The sequence below is a fragment of the Columba livia genome, chromosome 6 (assembly GCF_036013475.1).
Source record: "Columba livia isolate bColLiv1 breed racing homer chromosome 6, bColLiv1.pat.W.v2, whole genome shotgun sequence".
Lineage (NCBI taxonomy): Eukaryota > Metazoa > Chordata > Aves > Columbiformes > Columbidae > Columba > Columba livia.
The window spans coordinates 5274780-5291647 of record NC_088607.1 but is presented as its reverse complement, the minus strand read 5'-3'; the positions used below and the strand labels follow the sequence as shown (position 1 = coordinate 5291647).

Below are 16868 nucleotides of genomic sequence, written 5' to 3'. Positions count from 1 at the left end.
TTCTTCTACAGCTTGACTTTAATTAAGTTTTTCTTGACATATGCCACAGATGAATCTCACATTTGGGAAAAAAATAATAAGAGAGTGTGTAATTTTTACCTATCCAATCATACAATAAACACAGTGAATTTAAATTTCAGGCCTTGAACAAGATTGTTTTAACTTATTGTTAAATAAGTTAACCCTTCCTTCCATCTTTACTTCAATGTCTAGAACAAGAAGTAAATATCTATAAGTGAATCTTTATTGTGTGCATTTACTGTTGAGTATCCTTTACAAAATAACACAGACGTGAGTGATGCCTGGGGAGACACTCATTCCAGAGCTGCTGGTTGTAGTTCTAATGCTCCAAGGACTTTTTTGAAATTAAATAATTAGAGTTGAACTAGTATAAAGCCTATAGTAATTAAGGCAGGCGGATACTGTTAACTGCAAAGAAAATGTGTTTAGATCATAAAATTGTCAGCAAAATAATGCCTATGAAAAGCACTCCAGTGATAAGGATAAAAAAATGACTTTTTCTTAAGGCTGAGTGCACATATGGAAAATTGTTTGTGTTACAGTAAGGGTGATGTTTAATGTGGTTCTGACCATGTGAGTATGCGGCTCAGTCCAGGATCTCTGAGGCACAGGAGTGGGTTGAATACAGTTAAAACAATAAGGTTTTCGTATGGGCTGTCCATCCAAAGTAACTTGGGCAAGGGAAATGCCTTTCTGCTCAAATGACACGGGATGATCCAGAAGCAGAGTAACAAAGCTGAGTTTCAGGGAGTATGTTTCTGGGTAAATAAAGCCAGTGTAGGGAAGCCAGCAGAGACACATTCCGAAGTAAACCCATTAGGATTTATGACTTAAAATCATGATTCGACTGAATGCCAAGAGAGTGACTGAGATGACAAGCCTCTAAAATGTTCAGAGTTTTGTGCTGTGGCGTTTTTTATTCCCCTTTCTTTAGGTTGGTTGGTTGCTTTGGCATTAGTGTTTGTTTTCACAGAAGCCTTACAGCTTTTTCTTTTCTTCCAGTGATCTTTCTTTACTTGCTGTGTGATACTGGTCGCCAGCACCACAATGGGCAATGAGAACAGCAGTGCAGAAAACCAGGTGAGCATGACAGCGTTGGCTCCTTCCTTCCCTGCCAGCCCAGAGCAAACCCTACAGAAATGAGTTTCACCACCCGCTTACCCCACATTTTTCTTCTGCTCCCAGTTACGCTCCTATTTAAGTGTCATTAATGGTAATTGAAGGTAACGTTTTGTTTGGTTGATTTTTTCCTTTGGCAATGACACTGCTATATGGCACCAAGTGCTGGTGGTTGCTCCCTGGGGACACGGACATGAGTTGTGGAGGATCCCCATGGGGTGAGCAGGGCTGGAGCATTCCCCTCCCCAGCCTGGGAGCTGGGGGGCAGTTGGGGGTAACTAAGGGACAATCAGTGGCAGATGCAGCCTCCTACTGAGATGGATGGGCAAGAATGTCAGTCTGTGGGGGCCATGGCTGTGGTGGAGCAGGACACAAACACCCTACGACATTGCTGGTGGAACTGGGATGGGATCTGGGCCATGGGCAGGATGGGGGGAAGTCCCAGGAGCCAGGTGATGTCTGTGGTGCCCTCAGAGCACTGAGAAATTGATACCTGTTTCACAAGGATGCGTTGTTGATGCATATTGGTGTGTGTTGATTTATTTTTAAACACTTGAAATGAAGTGCCATATGCCACGGCAAGTGGTATACAATTACATTAGAAGTTACTATGTTGATATAAGTTTGAATAAATGTTGTAATTCATTAATTTCAACAGTTAAAACACCAAGACGTTTAATTCTCTCTTTTTCCATACATTATGATAGACGATAAAATGCACTAATGTTAATTTTCCTTCCAATTCAGGTCTCAGCAGATCTGCTGTACCTCATGCATTGCAAAGTGCATCTTCTCAAGGGAATCAGTATTAAAATTTAGCCAGATTTTTTGTAAGGAATTTTTAAAAGAAAAATCTTCTCTAATTCTCAGTTGTTCTGGGCAAGTTGTATTCTTAGCCCAAGATCTGGCCCCAACTTTTTTAAGGGATTGCGAAGAGGTGAACATGTTAATTCCTATAACTAAGTAATGAGAATTTCTTCTCCAACGCATGCAACTTTCACTTAGGAAGTTTTTGAATGTCAAACACATTTCTTCAGGAGTCCTCCTGAGGCTGAGAACACTTTAGTTAAAGTTATTGAATTTATTAAGAAATTTAATAAAAAGCTTTTCTAATGAGGACAGTAAGCTTCTTGTCTCTATTTCACACTAAAAAACAAACAAACACCCAAAACAAAACAAATGCTAGAAAACCAAATTACTTTAAAAGTCACTGTTATAAGAGAAAAACCAAGAAGTAATAATAAAATCTTAAAAGCTACTTAATCTGCTGAATAGCTATTGAAAAAGTATTGCTTAATGAATAGTGAAAATTTATGCATCCGGTGAAATGTTTAAATATGTTCATTTTTAGTTAGAAGTTCCCAGCGCAAATAAAGTCATCCTTATGCCACCAAACCAAGGAGCACAGCAGGTAGTGGATGATGAAACTGGTTTGCATGGTTTGCATTTCAGAATGTCGGCATAAGGCTTGGCCGCGCTTTTTCTTCTGCATCTGCTTCTGGCTTTTGTTTTTCACACTGGCGGGAAGTTTGTGAGGCAGCAACATTTAAGTTTTCAGCAAGTTGTAAAAAACAAATCTGTTTTCTTTTAACTTTTTTGCTTTGGTGGCAATCTACGCTTTGGAGAAACGGCCTCGATTTGACCCTCTTTGCACGCTGCTTTTCCTTCCAACTCTAACACAATTAAAATAGCTCAGTGGGTGTTGTTCTTCTACCAATTGACAGGAGCTGTTGTTTTTGTTTATGTATTTATCAGAGAACACCATGGCCCAGCTCTGGCTCTCAGCTGAGTCATTTGGAAGCCATACACATGGTTTGTATTAAAGATGGGAGAGCCTGCACTAAGTTTAGAACTCATTTAATAACAGGGAAGATCCGTGGAATAAATGTGCTACTATGAAGGGTGTAGTGAGCACTTAAAAAGTAAATACCTGATCTGTAGAGACCAGCCTCTGAGGAAAATACAGTTAAATTTAGTAGAAATGAGCAAAGGTAATGCTTGGATAAAATAAAGCTGGGGCCAGCAGCGTATTTAACAAAGTTATGTTATGTATATTCACCATGTTCTAGTTTGATGTAACAGAACACAAAGTCCAGGCTGCTGAGAGGTTTTAGGTTTGTGCCTTGTCCTGTAGGAACAGCAAAGCTGGCTTCCAAACAAGGGGCTGTCAGTGGCAAAGCGTGTTGGGCTTATCCCAAATATAACTAAATATAAGCTGGTTTTGAGGTGTATTTGCCTTGAAAAGCAGAACTCCACATGAAGAGAAATGTGTTTAAAATGAAAATGAAACAGTCTAGAAGAACAGGTATTTTTACACAGGTAAAATAGGGAAAATACAGGGGAAGTGAAGGAAATGCTCCTTAATGAGAAGCTATGGAAAGTACCACTGTTTCTGGAACTTGAGAAGGTCTCAGCCATCGTGCTGCCCATTAAAAACATCTTCCTTCGTCCATCCAAATGCATTGGGTGGTATAGAGGACAGACCTTGTTATTCCTCTATACCACCCAATGCATTTGGATGGACGAAGGAAGATGTTTTTAATGGGCAGCACGATGGCTGAGACCTTCTCAAGTTCCAGAAACAGTGGTACTTTCCATAGCTTCTCATTAAGGGTGGTATAGAGGAATAACAAGGTCTGTCCTCAGGCTTTTTCCCTGACTTTTCTGGACAGCCAGATGTTCAAAAATAATCTGTGTGGCCATAATAAAATGAAAAGGCTCATAGTTTTGTAGACAGTGATGTATTTGTGTGCTTTCTCAGCCCCTGATACTCCTGATAACCTGGGCTCAGATGCCAGCTGATAAAGTTCCACTTATAAACAAACCCAAGCTTATTTTCTAATATGTAATTATTTTAACTCAGGTTTTTAATTGTTGCCACTGTGAAGTTCTGAAGAGGAGAGCTGTCATCTTTCACAGCCTTTCTCATGAATACAGAAAAGCCAAAGTTACCAAGTAATTGTAAACTCTTTGAAGGTGAAAGCTGATGCTGAATTGAAATTCTAGCAGCATGTATTTTGCTCCGCAGTTGAAGAGGGAATTTCAAAGTCAGTTACTGCATAAGTTATTCCTATATATTTTGCTTTGGCCTTTCTTCTCCTTTGTTTTCTGAATAAGTAACTAGCCAAACAAAGCAGGTTATCCCACATCTATGTTATCGTCCGTTTCTCTTTAAACATAAATCTTAACATGTGGCTATCTTTTTTGTTCTTATTTGTTTTCTGCTGTCAAATGTATAAGGTACACGACATATGCATAGTGGCCAGAAGGACCACAACTTCTGAAGCGTCTATTTGTCTGAAGCGTCACGTTGTGTCCCTGCTGGGGTTTCTGCATTTAACTGCTACAAATAAATATGGCTGCTGCATATTCTGTAGTTAATATTCTGCATTATGACTTATCCCATATTTCAGCTTCTCTATGTCTGTGCAAAATGATGGGTCTGGTTAGTTGACACGGTTCTTCTTTCAGATCCCAGCATTATGGGGATCAGCAGAGGGTGCACTGGGCACATTAGCAGCTTCCCAGCCTTTAGTTTCCATTCCCACAGATGAGAACTGGGCAAATTCCTCTGAGCTCAGGTGCTTAAGCTGTGTGTTTACATACATCTTGAATAGTGCAAGAACATCTCTATACATTCCATTGCTTATATTCAATTTGGAACAAAAATACATTCCCACTTCCTGCATAATAATTCTGCCTATAGTGTTTTAATGAGGTACCTTATACAGGCTTATAAGTTGGTTGTATCCACATCCTTCACCTCTTTTACTCCCTAAATTGTTGTTTCTTTCATTTTCCTTCCATTTCATCTGCTGTACATCAGGAGTACACAGGACAGAACTGTCCCACCTCCTTTAAGCCAACGTTTGCCCACAACAGGGTGTTGCTGGCATTTGGGTACTGGCCAGCGAGCCCATTATTGATGCTCACATCATTCTAGCGTCCCTCCCATCACCATACTCATTAATGCTTGCTTATAATCATAATTACTACTGGTCCAATATTCTATGGTGAGTAATGCCAAGTATTTGTTTGAGTTTACACAAAAAGAGCATTGTCTGTTTTGAGAGACTTATATGTCCACTTATGCAAATGCAGCAAATTCTGGGACACTTCTCACTGCAATGAATAATTATTATACTTGTTCTTGTCTTCCTTGTGAATGAAGGAGGGAAGATGAAAGAAGAATAAAGATTCAAAGTTGTGACAGGGTTTTTAATTTGAAAGCATAGCGAATAGGAAATTGGAAGACTATTCCTTCTCTTCTGAATTAATGGTTAAAGCTTCCTTTGCAAATGTAATGCCACCACCACTTCTAATGGGAAACATACATTTATAGGTAGAGATGAAAAGTATTTTATATTTATAATATAATTGTTTACCACATTTCTCCATTTAGAAATAGTGTGAAAATGTTGCACCTTCATTTTCCACAGCTGTGGGTAGTTAGAAATTACTAGGCAAGCAAATACTTTCAGCTGGGGAGCACAACAGGGCTTAGAACTCAGCTTGGAGATGATTTTGCCAATAGGACTTAATATAAATCTAACAGCATCTTCCCAAGTGCTTTATTGTTAGGCTGCTAAGAACCCCTCATCAAAAAGCTGCTTTAGCTAAAATTCTCTTGACTGAAAACAGTGAGTTACAGGATGAAGATTCTTTTCCCAAGAAAAGAATGCACCTGCTGTTGTTAAGCAAATTATCTACATACTCATCAGGCCTTCATCCAGCTCCAGGAAAGGGACAAAGGAAAATAAGGACCTGCAGCAAGACTAGTGGATTTACAAGGATAACCAGGAATTCTCCTTTGGCTGCTGAAGATAGATGATATAAACAGATGGGAAAATGTGGTTAACAAGAACCATGAAGCCAGTTACAGACGTAGCTACACTTCATTTAGCCCAGTGCAGACTCGGACTATGTATGTTCAAACAGACCGAGGCTTAAACAGAGCAGCAAGTTTTTGAGAAGATACCTATGTTGACATGACAAGGACCTGAAGATAAACAGTTTAGTACCCTGAGCAGATGGGAAAGGTCATAAACACCAATAATGAAGCCTGAAGATTTGAATTGCTTTTGCTGTAGCTGAGAAGTTGTATGTTTTGTGAAGAATGCTGAACCAAGGATAAGATGGTGACTATATATAAATATATATATATATGTACACATACACCAGTGTTTATTTTTATGTTTACAGCTACCAGGTATTTCTCAGGGGGGAAAGAAACCCCTTTTCTCTAAAGAACAGTCATAAGTACTTACAATAGCATGTCATAACCAGCATTTTGAAAGTATTGTTGTTACTGTGTCATATTTTGTTTTGCTTCTTGTATTTGTAAGAAGCAGATTAAATGAGGCTTCCACCAAATGCCAATTTTTGCATTCCTGTCCCTTTGAGGATTTGAATTAGAAAAGGTGTGAACTTAAAATTCTATTTCTGCAAGAGGCAAAGAAACCAAGCCAGAAGCAACAACAAATTACACCATTACTGATTAAAAGAACCTCTACTGTAATTGCAAAAATCTATATAGAATCTCCCTTAAGCAAAGAGTCTGCTTTGTGCTTCTGATCATGTCATAATTCTATCCAAATGATCAAGGAGTTGTAAAGTTCAAGCGAAAAACAAGAGTTCATGCCGATCCGATCATCCCCCTCTAAACTGCTGCACTCCAGCTGCTCTCGACAAGGGGCAGGCACTGAATCATGCAAACTGCTGCACAAGTTGTTTATTAAAATCAGAATTTAGCTCCCCTGCAATGTGACAGAGACAAGTTTTGGTGTAATTCTTCAGATCTTGATTGTCACATAGAGTTCAAGCTTGACCCAACGTCAGATACTGGTTTGTTACTCTCCTGTGATGGGTAGTTTGGCTGACCAGTGTTTGCTGATTTGATTGAGAAGTTCTGATTGTTAAAGCAATATCAACTCATCTAATTTTTGTCTATTTTGGTACTATTTCTCCAAACTGTGGAGAAATGCTTCTCCGAGGATATAAAAACTGAAAAAGATAATTTGCGGCTCAGTTACTGTACCTGTAGAACAGTAAGAAAACAAAAATAGAAGAGCAAAAAAGTAGCTCCTAAAACCTGCTCCGTCTTAAATTTCAGCAGCCACTTTAAAAATAAGATTTCCCAACTGTGTGCCCTGTGCAATTCTGGTTTTAGAAAAATGCGAACTTTGAAAGTGTTCTTAAATCCAGTTTTCTGACATAGACTGGGTTATTCATCTGGATTGATTTCTAGCAAGTGTCAGGTATTAGGCAGATTCATTAATGAACTATTATGTTAACTTGATTGTTTGAAGAATCACAGCAAGCCATTTTCTCAGTTTCATTTTCAAGGAATAGATTTAATGCTAAAGTACAATAAAGATAACAAGGAATGGCCTATTGATTAAGGCTGTGGATGAACAACGTTTCACTCCATGCCTCTACAGCCAGTCCTGCAGTGAAACGAGCAATTGCTATAAAATATTGCAGTGGGAACTTTCCAAAGAGCCCCATATGCAGCTTTTCTGCTCGATGCCACAGACATGTGGCTGTGACAGGGACAGTGTCCCCGTCTTCCTGGGGCTGATCCTGAAATCGGAGCCTGGGTGCTGCGGGACCGACCTTTGCTCCGTGTCCCGACATTCACCTGTTCCCGTCCCCAGAGGAGGTGGTGGCACGCAAACCAACGCTTCTCGCAGGCAAACTTTAAAAACCCTATGAAAAAATAACAACTTGTGATGGAAGATATGGAGGAAAAGAAAAGGTAAGTTCTGGTTTATCGATTGAGGTTTGTAAAGGCTTATTCCAGCTTCCCCCCCAATTACGAGGGGGGTTAGTGGGAATGGAAACTTCGTGTAGCTCCTCAAATATTGCGTTCAGCGAGTCAGAGCGATGGCATGTCCCAGCAATGGCTATAAAAGGATGTATGGCAGTGGAGGAATGTTGCGGAGGGCAGATGTAAAAGGAAACAACTTTTATTGAGGGAAAGGAGAAAGAGGAATCAAAGGCAGTTTGCTTATTTGGACGGGTTTGAGTGTGAATGCTGCGGTTTATTAATAAAACCAGAGCCAATTTGTGCTCTGGGACCAGGAGCCTGGTGACTTGTTGAGACACAGGAGTTCTGGAATTGTGGTGACACGAGGATGTGATGGTGCCTGATGTTATTGTGGTGACTTTGAACCAAGAGGGGACAGTCCCTGTTTTGGGGCTGCACTGTACACAGGCTCCTATGGAGCACTAAAGGAATTTTCTGGCATGGTAACTTCAGCCGGAGTACAGCAGAGCACATAATCCTTTTGGCTACAGTGTTTATGGAGTTCTCCTCCTTTTTTTTTTTTTAAACTTTTAAGCTCCTGTTCAAAGTCAACAGGAAAATAAAGTGATCCTGTAGATTTACTCTGTGTTCCTGCAGAGCCCAATACTTATGGAAAGGTTTAATGCAAATTACATTTCCTATTTTGAGACAATGAGTTTTATTCATTTAAATAGTATGCTGGCTCAAAGGAAAAAAAAGTATGGGCTGTTTAGTTTTCCTTCTGTTTGTGTGATGTCTGTAACAAACTTGGTGTGTTTGTTGTTGTTTTTTTAAATTATCCTAGATTTAAAGAAAAACTGCTGAGAACCTCTCTGTTCTGATTTTAATGCAATTATTTCTTTAAGTCTTTCTATTAAGTAACACTTTATACTCTCAGAATCCTTTTCAAAAAGGAGTATGCTACATTTGAAATTAATGTAGAGCAAATTTAGCTGCAAGCTTCTGTAGTAAATCACTTCAGAGGCCGTATGTGTTGGAACCTCAAAGTAATTTATTTAACAGCAGCTTTCTGATGATAGTTTTGAACAAAACATAGTATTTCTAATTGTTTTCACAGATGTTAATTAAAAATAAAGCATGCTCTGTAAAGTGAGTTCAGCACCTGATTTGCATAAAAAACCTTAAATTTGAAAACTTGATAGAGAAATTCAATTAGGTTTTTCTGCTGGCTGGCAGGGATTCACAGAGCATGTTCTTTTGTGATGACTAAATTAATAAACTACATGTAGAAGACTAATATATAAAGCTTTCCTATGTCTTAGAATATTAGTAATTCCTTTTGCATTAAAATATTTACAGTAAGGTGTATTTAAAATTATTAAAATCCTCCTTTGATCTACTTTTGAAAATATACTTTCCTGGTTATGTGTGCTCTTGCCTAAGGGGGCAACTTCACTATTTGATCATTCAAACATCTGACAGACAAGAAAGAAAAAGGGATGTCAACATTTCCGACTCCTCTCTGCTCCACCAGGAGCTACGTTGCAAAGATTGTTTTAATATGTGTTAAATTTGGTCATGTTTGGAATTGCAAGAGCAAGAGTCAGATTTTTCCGCGGCCAGTGACAGTTGCTTAGGGATGGCGGGGAGATGAACTGCGGCTTCTTAAACATCAGATTGCTGAAAGCACAACATTATTTAAAAACAAGAAAAGTCAAACCCAAAAAGAAGGATAAAACCCCACCAGTCTCTCCCAGACAACCTATGGAAAATACTAAAAGTAGTTTTCAAAACAGTGCACATAAGTAACCAGTTTTGTTGTGATTGTTCTTCTTGCCATCTCGATCTGCCCATCTGTTTTTGTTTAGATATTAAGATTTGGTGTAACAGTGGATAAAATCACTGGAACATGGGCCCTTCTCTGTGTCTGGTGTGGAAACATCCCAGTTTGGGTGAGATGAGGTGTCCATGTATAGCAGGCACATAGATGTCTGTAAGATGTAGTTAACTTGTGAATTATGAAATGAATAGTAAAAGTAAAATCCAGCAAATTGCCACCAAAATTATTCTGGCCCCAAAGTGTTCTGTGAAGGGAGTCAATGACAAATTAACCTGATTCCATGTTATGGTTTGAAACTGTCTTGGAATAATTGCACTGCTGACTTGTAAGTACCTACCAGGTGCAACCACTGAGTTAAGTCTCTTTGTATTAATATTTGTTAGTGCTATTTGAGCTTTGGTAGCAATGTGCTATGGGATTTATTGCATGACAGGCTGACGAGTAGTGTTTCTTTCTAGTGCCATAATTGAGTGCTTGCTGCTGATGAGATTATCATGTGGCTGGTGGGATCCATGGCTGTGGATGGACACTCAGAGGATACCCGTTCTCTGCACATAAAGCAGTTTTACTTTAGGGATTTGTGTGCAGGAGGCATCCCTGTTATGTTGTGACTCCAAAAGTGGGATGACTGCAGGTCAGTAGAACAGAGGGTTAAAACCTAAAGGAGCCTTTGAGTTAAGTAGCTGATCTTATGAACAAGAGATTCATTACAAGCAATGTGTGGGTACTAAGAGCACAGTAGGTTAATAACTTAGTTCTTTGCTGTGTTCCTTTCTGTGGTGGAAGATGATAGAAGCTTTAGAAGAAGGAGACAAAACAAGCAGCTCTTCATCTTCTGAAGAGAGCCGTGAGGTGTTTCTCCTGCCTGGCAGCCAAATCAACTGAAGAAAATTTGAGGTGGTGGTAGGATTATAGAAAGGAGGGAAAATAATTTGTTCTCACAGCTCTTGCCAGTTGCTGGAGGCATCTGGACAAATTTGTAAATTGGCCTAATTTCTTGAGGTTCTTTGTGTGGTTCTCTCCACCCTCCTGGTCTTGCTGGGAAAGGAAAGGAGTCTTCAAATGGCCTGAAAATTATGCTGCTTTTGGCTGCTCCTGTGAGACATTCATTTGTGGCCCATCTCCCAGACTGACCCAGCTGGAGCTTGAGCAATAAGACGTGATACATCGACCAGGAGTGTGGGACTGTGGCTGCCTCGTGTGGCTTGTTGTGAGATCCCAACCCGCTGCCTTCCCTGTCCTGCTTCCCCGGCAAGTCACGGCTCTGAAGTCTGACTCTGCATGGAGTTGGGTCCATCTAGTTGAATTTCTTCTTCTGCCAAGATGTAAATACCTGAACCTTATCTTGTTGCGTTCTCTGAAGAGCATTGGACAAGCAGGAGAGGTTTTGGGGTACGGACAATGATAGTCTGTGAGTGGCAGGTGGGCCATGAACATGCTCCACCATGATCACATATGGCCCCCAAAGTCACTGCTGTGGTCAGCTCTCGCTCACTCTCTCATTCTCTCTCTCCCTATATATATATATATATATATATAAAAATATATATACACACACACACACACATTCTGGCTGGAAGAAACAAATTTCCTTGTATAAATCTTGATGTTCTAGTATTTTTTTTCCATATACTGTGATTTCGGGGCCAACATATATACTTAGATAAATATTCCAAATGCCAGATGTCAGCACATGCTGGGCAAGTGTTTAATAATCATGAAACCAAGAGCCTATCCCAGAGGAAAGCAGTGAGATAAAGGAGACTTCTGCAAACAGAGCTGTAGTGAAGGGGTTCCTCCAGGGAAAGGCAGAGGATATGAGAGTTAATCAAATTTGCCTTAAGTCTGAGGGAAGTCTCTTTGTATTTTGAGTATGTCCTGACCTCTTGGGTTGCTCGTGACATGAGCTGTTGTTGTCCACTGGGTGTCTCTCATTCCTGGCTCTGATCACAAGAAGCCTTTGGCTGTGTGAGAGCTCACCATGTTCGGTTTTGTAAACAATGGCTACTTCTAGAGCAAAATAAGCCTAAAAACTCAGAGTGGAAAAAAAATCCTAAGAGATGAATTGGAATTGTGTGCTGTACGTTTCATTTATATTATTCTGAAGTGGTTCCGCTCATCATCAGCGCATACATTTATGTGTTTTTACTTTAAGTGTGCTTTAGGCTTTTTACAGTCACAATTAAGAATTAAAACAACAGCAAATGTATGTTTAGGGTGACATGACTGAGCAGTTTTCTTTCTCTTTCACTATTGCTTGATGTGCCAGAGGATTTGAAATGGAGTTTCTTCATTCAAACTTCATTTTTTTTTACACTTAATTTTTTCTCTCAAGTTCTTTTGTTATACGTGAAGAACACCCTCAGCTACTGTTCGAAGCAGCTCTTACCAGCTCTCCTGTGCCTTCTAAAGATACTTCTGCAAAGAAAAACATTCAACAGAAAGGTGCCACTACCTGTTGTAAGCAGCCTGACACCTGAACAGGACTCTCTTCCTCCTGGAGGAAAACCAAGTTTGCAATAGTAACAAAATAAGGCGAACACGCTCATGTAAAGGCATGTCTCCGTGCATGATGATCCTGGGTAAATATTTACCCTAGAGAAGAGGTGATGCAGCATTCCCACATTTGTCTAACAGCATTTCTATAGCTATTTGCTACAGCAACTGCAGAATTTCCAGTAGCTGTTATTATGGCAAGGCAGAGCAGTGGGGATCAGGCCCTGCGTTTCAGGTCAGAGACACTCTGAGCTTTGCCGAAGTGGAAGGGAAAGAATCTGGACTTGAGTTCAAGTGCTGGGTCTTGACTGAGGTTGGCTTTATCTCTTAACTCCACTCCAAAGATACTGCTAATACGATGAGTATCAAAGCTTGTTTCCATCCTTTCTCATTTTAAACTTGCTTAGCAAGGAAGCATTTGCCAGGCTTGGAAAAAGAGAAGACGATACCCTCATTGGGTTGGTAAAGGCTTTAGAACAATTGTTGCATTCTTCTCTCCCTGTTCTTTTCCTAGTATTTATTTTTGGCTCAACCACTTCCTTCTGTTTTTCTGTCATTAACAAAAAAAATGGTTTGGCTTTGGAACCTGAAAATTCCATCAAAGTAGTGAAATCTACCACAGAAATCGTCCATCAGTGGGCAGAAAAAAACTCCTTATGCTTAAGTATTCTCCAAAATTTCCTGTACTCCAAAGCAGCAGTAGCTATTTAAATATTGTTCTTTTTTTCATTCTAGAGCACTCCACAAGACTCAGAATTAGGCCAGACCCCTGGTAATGGGCACGGTTTACAAAGGAGCCCTCAGGAAAACAGCACAGAAAGATCTGGAGGTCAGGACATCTCAGGTCTTCTTCCTGCTGCTCTGCAACTGGCTGAGAGTCCATCCCCGTCCCTTCCAGCACCCGCAAGGTAAGAAATGGAGTTTCTTTCTGAGAACAGAATCGAAGCCCTGGTGCTGCTGATAGCTGGGGGGTGTTCATTACATTTCTGTTCTTCCATAACTGATTTCCAGAATCTACCATCCTGATGGATGGTGATGACGCGGTCTTCACAATAACCTGACCAAACAAGCTGCTCACTGGTTACCAAACTGACTCTCAGACCTTACTGCAGAGCTCTAAATGAGACTCCAGCTGTTGTAGTAACCCCTGACCTAAGCTTCCCATGCTTTTTGCTCATACTAATAAACTCTCATCTGAGACAGAGAAACACTGAAGTTTTTTGTAGCTATATGTGACTGTGGACATGTACGCAACTGCAAAATGCCACGCTCAGCTCTGTATAACAATCCTACTAAAAATTACAGACCCAGCTAACATTTGTTAGCATTACACTCTTCTAAATGTCTTTAAATCCACCTGATTAAATAAATAAGACTGCTTTTGGAGTTAAGGTATTCTCCAGTGCTATTAGGGATTGCAGAAGATAATGCAATCTGGATATTATTAAATATCCCTAAGGGAATATTTCGTTTGAAGTGTTAACGCTTTTTACTTGGATTTTCCCATGCTACTCAAGTTTTAATCTGCTGTAATGAAGAAATTATCTAATACCAGCATGATTTTAATGTAGCACTGAACACTTTCCAGATCTGGGATAGAATGACAAATACAATTTAGAAGGAATAACAATAACTTGCTGATAAATGTGTAGGATTTTTAGGCTGTGGGCACCTTTTAGAGTGTTTTCACACATTTTCTTTACGATTGGGGAATTCACTGCAGAAAGATTCGCTGCATCCTTTTCGAGTGTGGATGTGTGATTTGAGCCTTTTTCTGTTTCCACCAACCCCGGCTACCATTTCTGATTGCCACTGTCTTTGAAAGATGTAAACTTGAGAAGTGAAAAACAAGAACAACAGTCAAGGAAAATATTTCAAATGCTGTTAAGTTAATGCCATCCCAGGCAATGAACTCTTCTCTTTTTTGTTTTTTTTTTAATTAATAAGAAGTTATGATGATTTAGCATGAAATTATTGATTTCGTGCAATAGTTTGTCTCAGTTTTAAGTCCTTCCTTTTTGGAAGGAATAGTTTGTCTGTGATATGGAGCTCTTCCAGTTCAATAGGTTACCACTGGCACATCCTAGTTATTTACTGAAAATAATAAAGTCTGAGCAAAGTTAAGACTGCAAAGTCAATTTACAATTATAAGGGCGTTTTGACTTGAAGTTTAAAGTGATGAAAGGTTGCACTTCTTTCCTAGAGATCTATGACAATTTCTCTTCCAATGTGGCATCAATTTACTGTATATATTAATAGCACCAGGTCCATACATGAACCATCTTCCTCAGATGAGTTCCTCGTGTCTTTGAGAGTGTCTCTCCATTTTCATGTCGAATGAGGAAAGTCATAGATGTCATTCACACTAGTTAGAAAAAAATGAGTTTGAAGTAGTGAGGTAAACTCAGACCAGAAGAGAGTTTTGGATGCATATTTTGTCCATTTCTTATTATGGTTAAGAAGTACTATATGTATCCTCTAGCTTATAGTTTCTCTCAACAGTGTTGTGCATAATGACTACATTGTATGTGTAAGCTACTTAAAATGTGATCGATTGTGATTTGTGACAACAGAATTGCCATTTTCTGCTGTTTTTATCAGCATGTGAGTTATATTATGGAAAGGAGAAAAGAGAATGGGGAGGGAAATAAGTGCTGGTAACTGCTGAATTTTAAATGTAGACCTATCATGAGTAACGTTCCTGCAAATTAGAGTTTTGTGAAACTGCAAAATGATGAGTATTAGACTGTGTACACAGGACTGCAACACCGTACAACCTTGGACCGACAAAGTTTGTGGCCTTACTGACAGACTCTCCCTTGAGAATGCAGAAATCTATTAATCATATTGCAAAACTTATATGCTGACTTGGGCATACTGGGACAGAGCAGAATTTAACCTTTACATTATTGTACCCTTGCTATTATTTTTCAAAACCTGCCACAGTTAGTACTGATACTGTAGGACCCACAACAGTGGTTTTTCAAAGTATTTTATTTTTTAATCTCAAAGTAGCAAGTGTGTCTCTTCCCACTCTAGTGGTAGAAATAGCTGGTTAATAGAATCTGATCTGAAGCCAGAAGTCATGTGGGCCAGATAACTTTCTCTCTGTGGGTCTGGATTTCAGTGGAAGCAAAAGTGGAGGCTCCAGCTCTGAGCAGGATGAGGAGCACGAAGCATGAATGGAAAAATAACAAACGCTGGAGCGGAGGTGTGGTGCGCGATGGTTTACATTAGTGTCAGCAATTCCTGCATGTGCCTTTTGGCAGACTGTGTTAAGAAGCAAGTAGTTACACACTGGTGTGGTTTGAAACAACAGGCTGAGTACAGGTGATTAACGCAAGGCTACGCTGTTGCCCACCCAGCATATTAAGCCTTCCAAACTGGTGTTAGAATGGGTCAGAGTAAGTAATAGAGACTGTGGGGTGAGGTTTCTTATCTTGACATTTGAATATTTGTGGTTTGGCTGCAGCAAATGCAGTCTTGCTCTTTTTTTTTTTTAATATTAGTAGAGGTATTTCTATATTGTTCTGTGAACAATTTGCACGGTTTTTCATTGCGTTACTCAAAAATGGCATAGCTGCAGTACTTTAGACATCACTTTTCAAAATGGAAGTACCAAGGACACTTAGGCTTGTATTCTAGCTGGCTAAAAGAGCTTTGCGCTTCGGCATGCAAAATTATGACTCTTGTGAACTGAATGTTACACGGATGAGTCAGCTTGAAGGGATTCACAAGATTCTTGTTTCAGGAAACAAATTAGATGGGCAGGAGCTCAGGCAATTACTTTTTATTTCGCCTTACTCCTGAAGCTGCTGCCACATGCCTGTTTTGCGTGGCTTCTAAGTTATATCCTGCCAAAATAGAAACAAAGACAATAAACGGAAAATCTTTGAAGTTTCAGATTCCAGGCTGTTTATTTTTAACTCGCTCCCGTATGCTGCTTTGAACACATCTTTTCCGCCCTGAAGTGAACTCTTACAGTCTTAGAGTGTATGACCTACCATCTTGGAATGGAGTGGAAAACTACTATTGGCTTTTTTCCAGTCTTTTAGGTGTCTTTCTTCCATCCTCCACAAATTCTCAGAAATTGTTTCCATCACTTCTGAATGCTTATGGCTTAGAATTTGCAATGTCTGTTACTTATTTTAAAATACTCTTTTTCAGTCCAAGGTTTTTTACCTGTTTCTCACTAGTCCTGTATGCTGAAAAGTAACACCGTCAGCAATTAATCTGCAAACTTTCCATGTGAAATAAAAATGCTGAAGAAATAGAATAGTTAGTAAGCCTCAGGCTTTGCCTCAGTGTCTCAGTGAGATGCAACCATGCCTTCCTGTGCACACACAGGGGAAAATGCTTGAGGAATCCTTAGCTGGCCAACTCTACCCCAGAAAAGCATTTTTTTTCTAGCAGGTTTAGGAAAAAGCAGAGACAGCATCAAAAGGAGCGTGGCCAGCAGGTGGAGGGGGTGATTCTGCCCCTCTGCTCTGGTGAGACTCCACTGGAGTCCTGGGTCCAGCTCTGGGTCCGCAGCACAGGACAGATACGGACCTGCTGGACAGGGGCCAGAGGAGCCACCAAGATGATCTGAGGCTGGAACAGCTCTGGGAGGACAGGCTGAGAGAGCTGGGGTGTTCAGCTGGA

At 39.9% G+C, this 16868-nt stretch overlaps 1 protein-coding gene across 15 annotated transcripts in view; it reads left to right on the top strand.

Annotated features, from left to right (window-relative positions):
• TACC2 (transforming acidic coiled-coil containing protein 2) overlaps positions 1-16868 on the top strand; it is a 140735-nt gene that overhangs the window by 12242 nt on the left and 111625 nt on the right. For 13 of the 15 annotated variants that reach the window (XM_065066832.1, XM_065066831.1, XM_065066829.1 and 10 more), the window contains 3 exons: positions 1024-1101; positions 2492-2551; positions 12960-13132. In XM_065066832.1, coding sequence (XP_064922904.1) covers positions 1069-1101; positions 2492-2551; positions 12960-13132 — 266 coding nt within the window. In that variant the 5' untranslated portion in view covers positions 1024-1068. The remainder of the gene's footprint in view (positions 1-1023; positions 1102-2491; positions 2552-12959; positions 13133-16868) is intronic. The other 2 variants (XM_021291993.2, XM_065066824.1) reach the window with 1 other exon arrangement.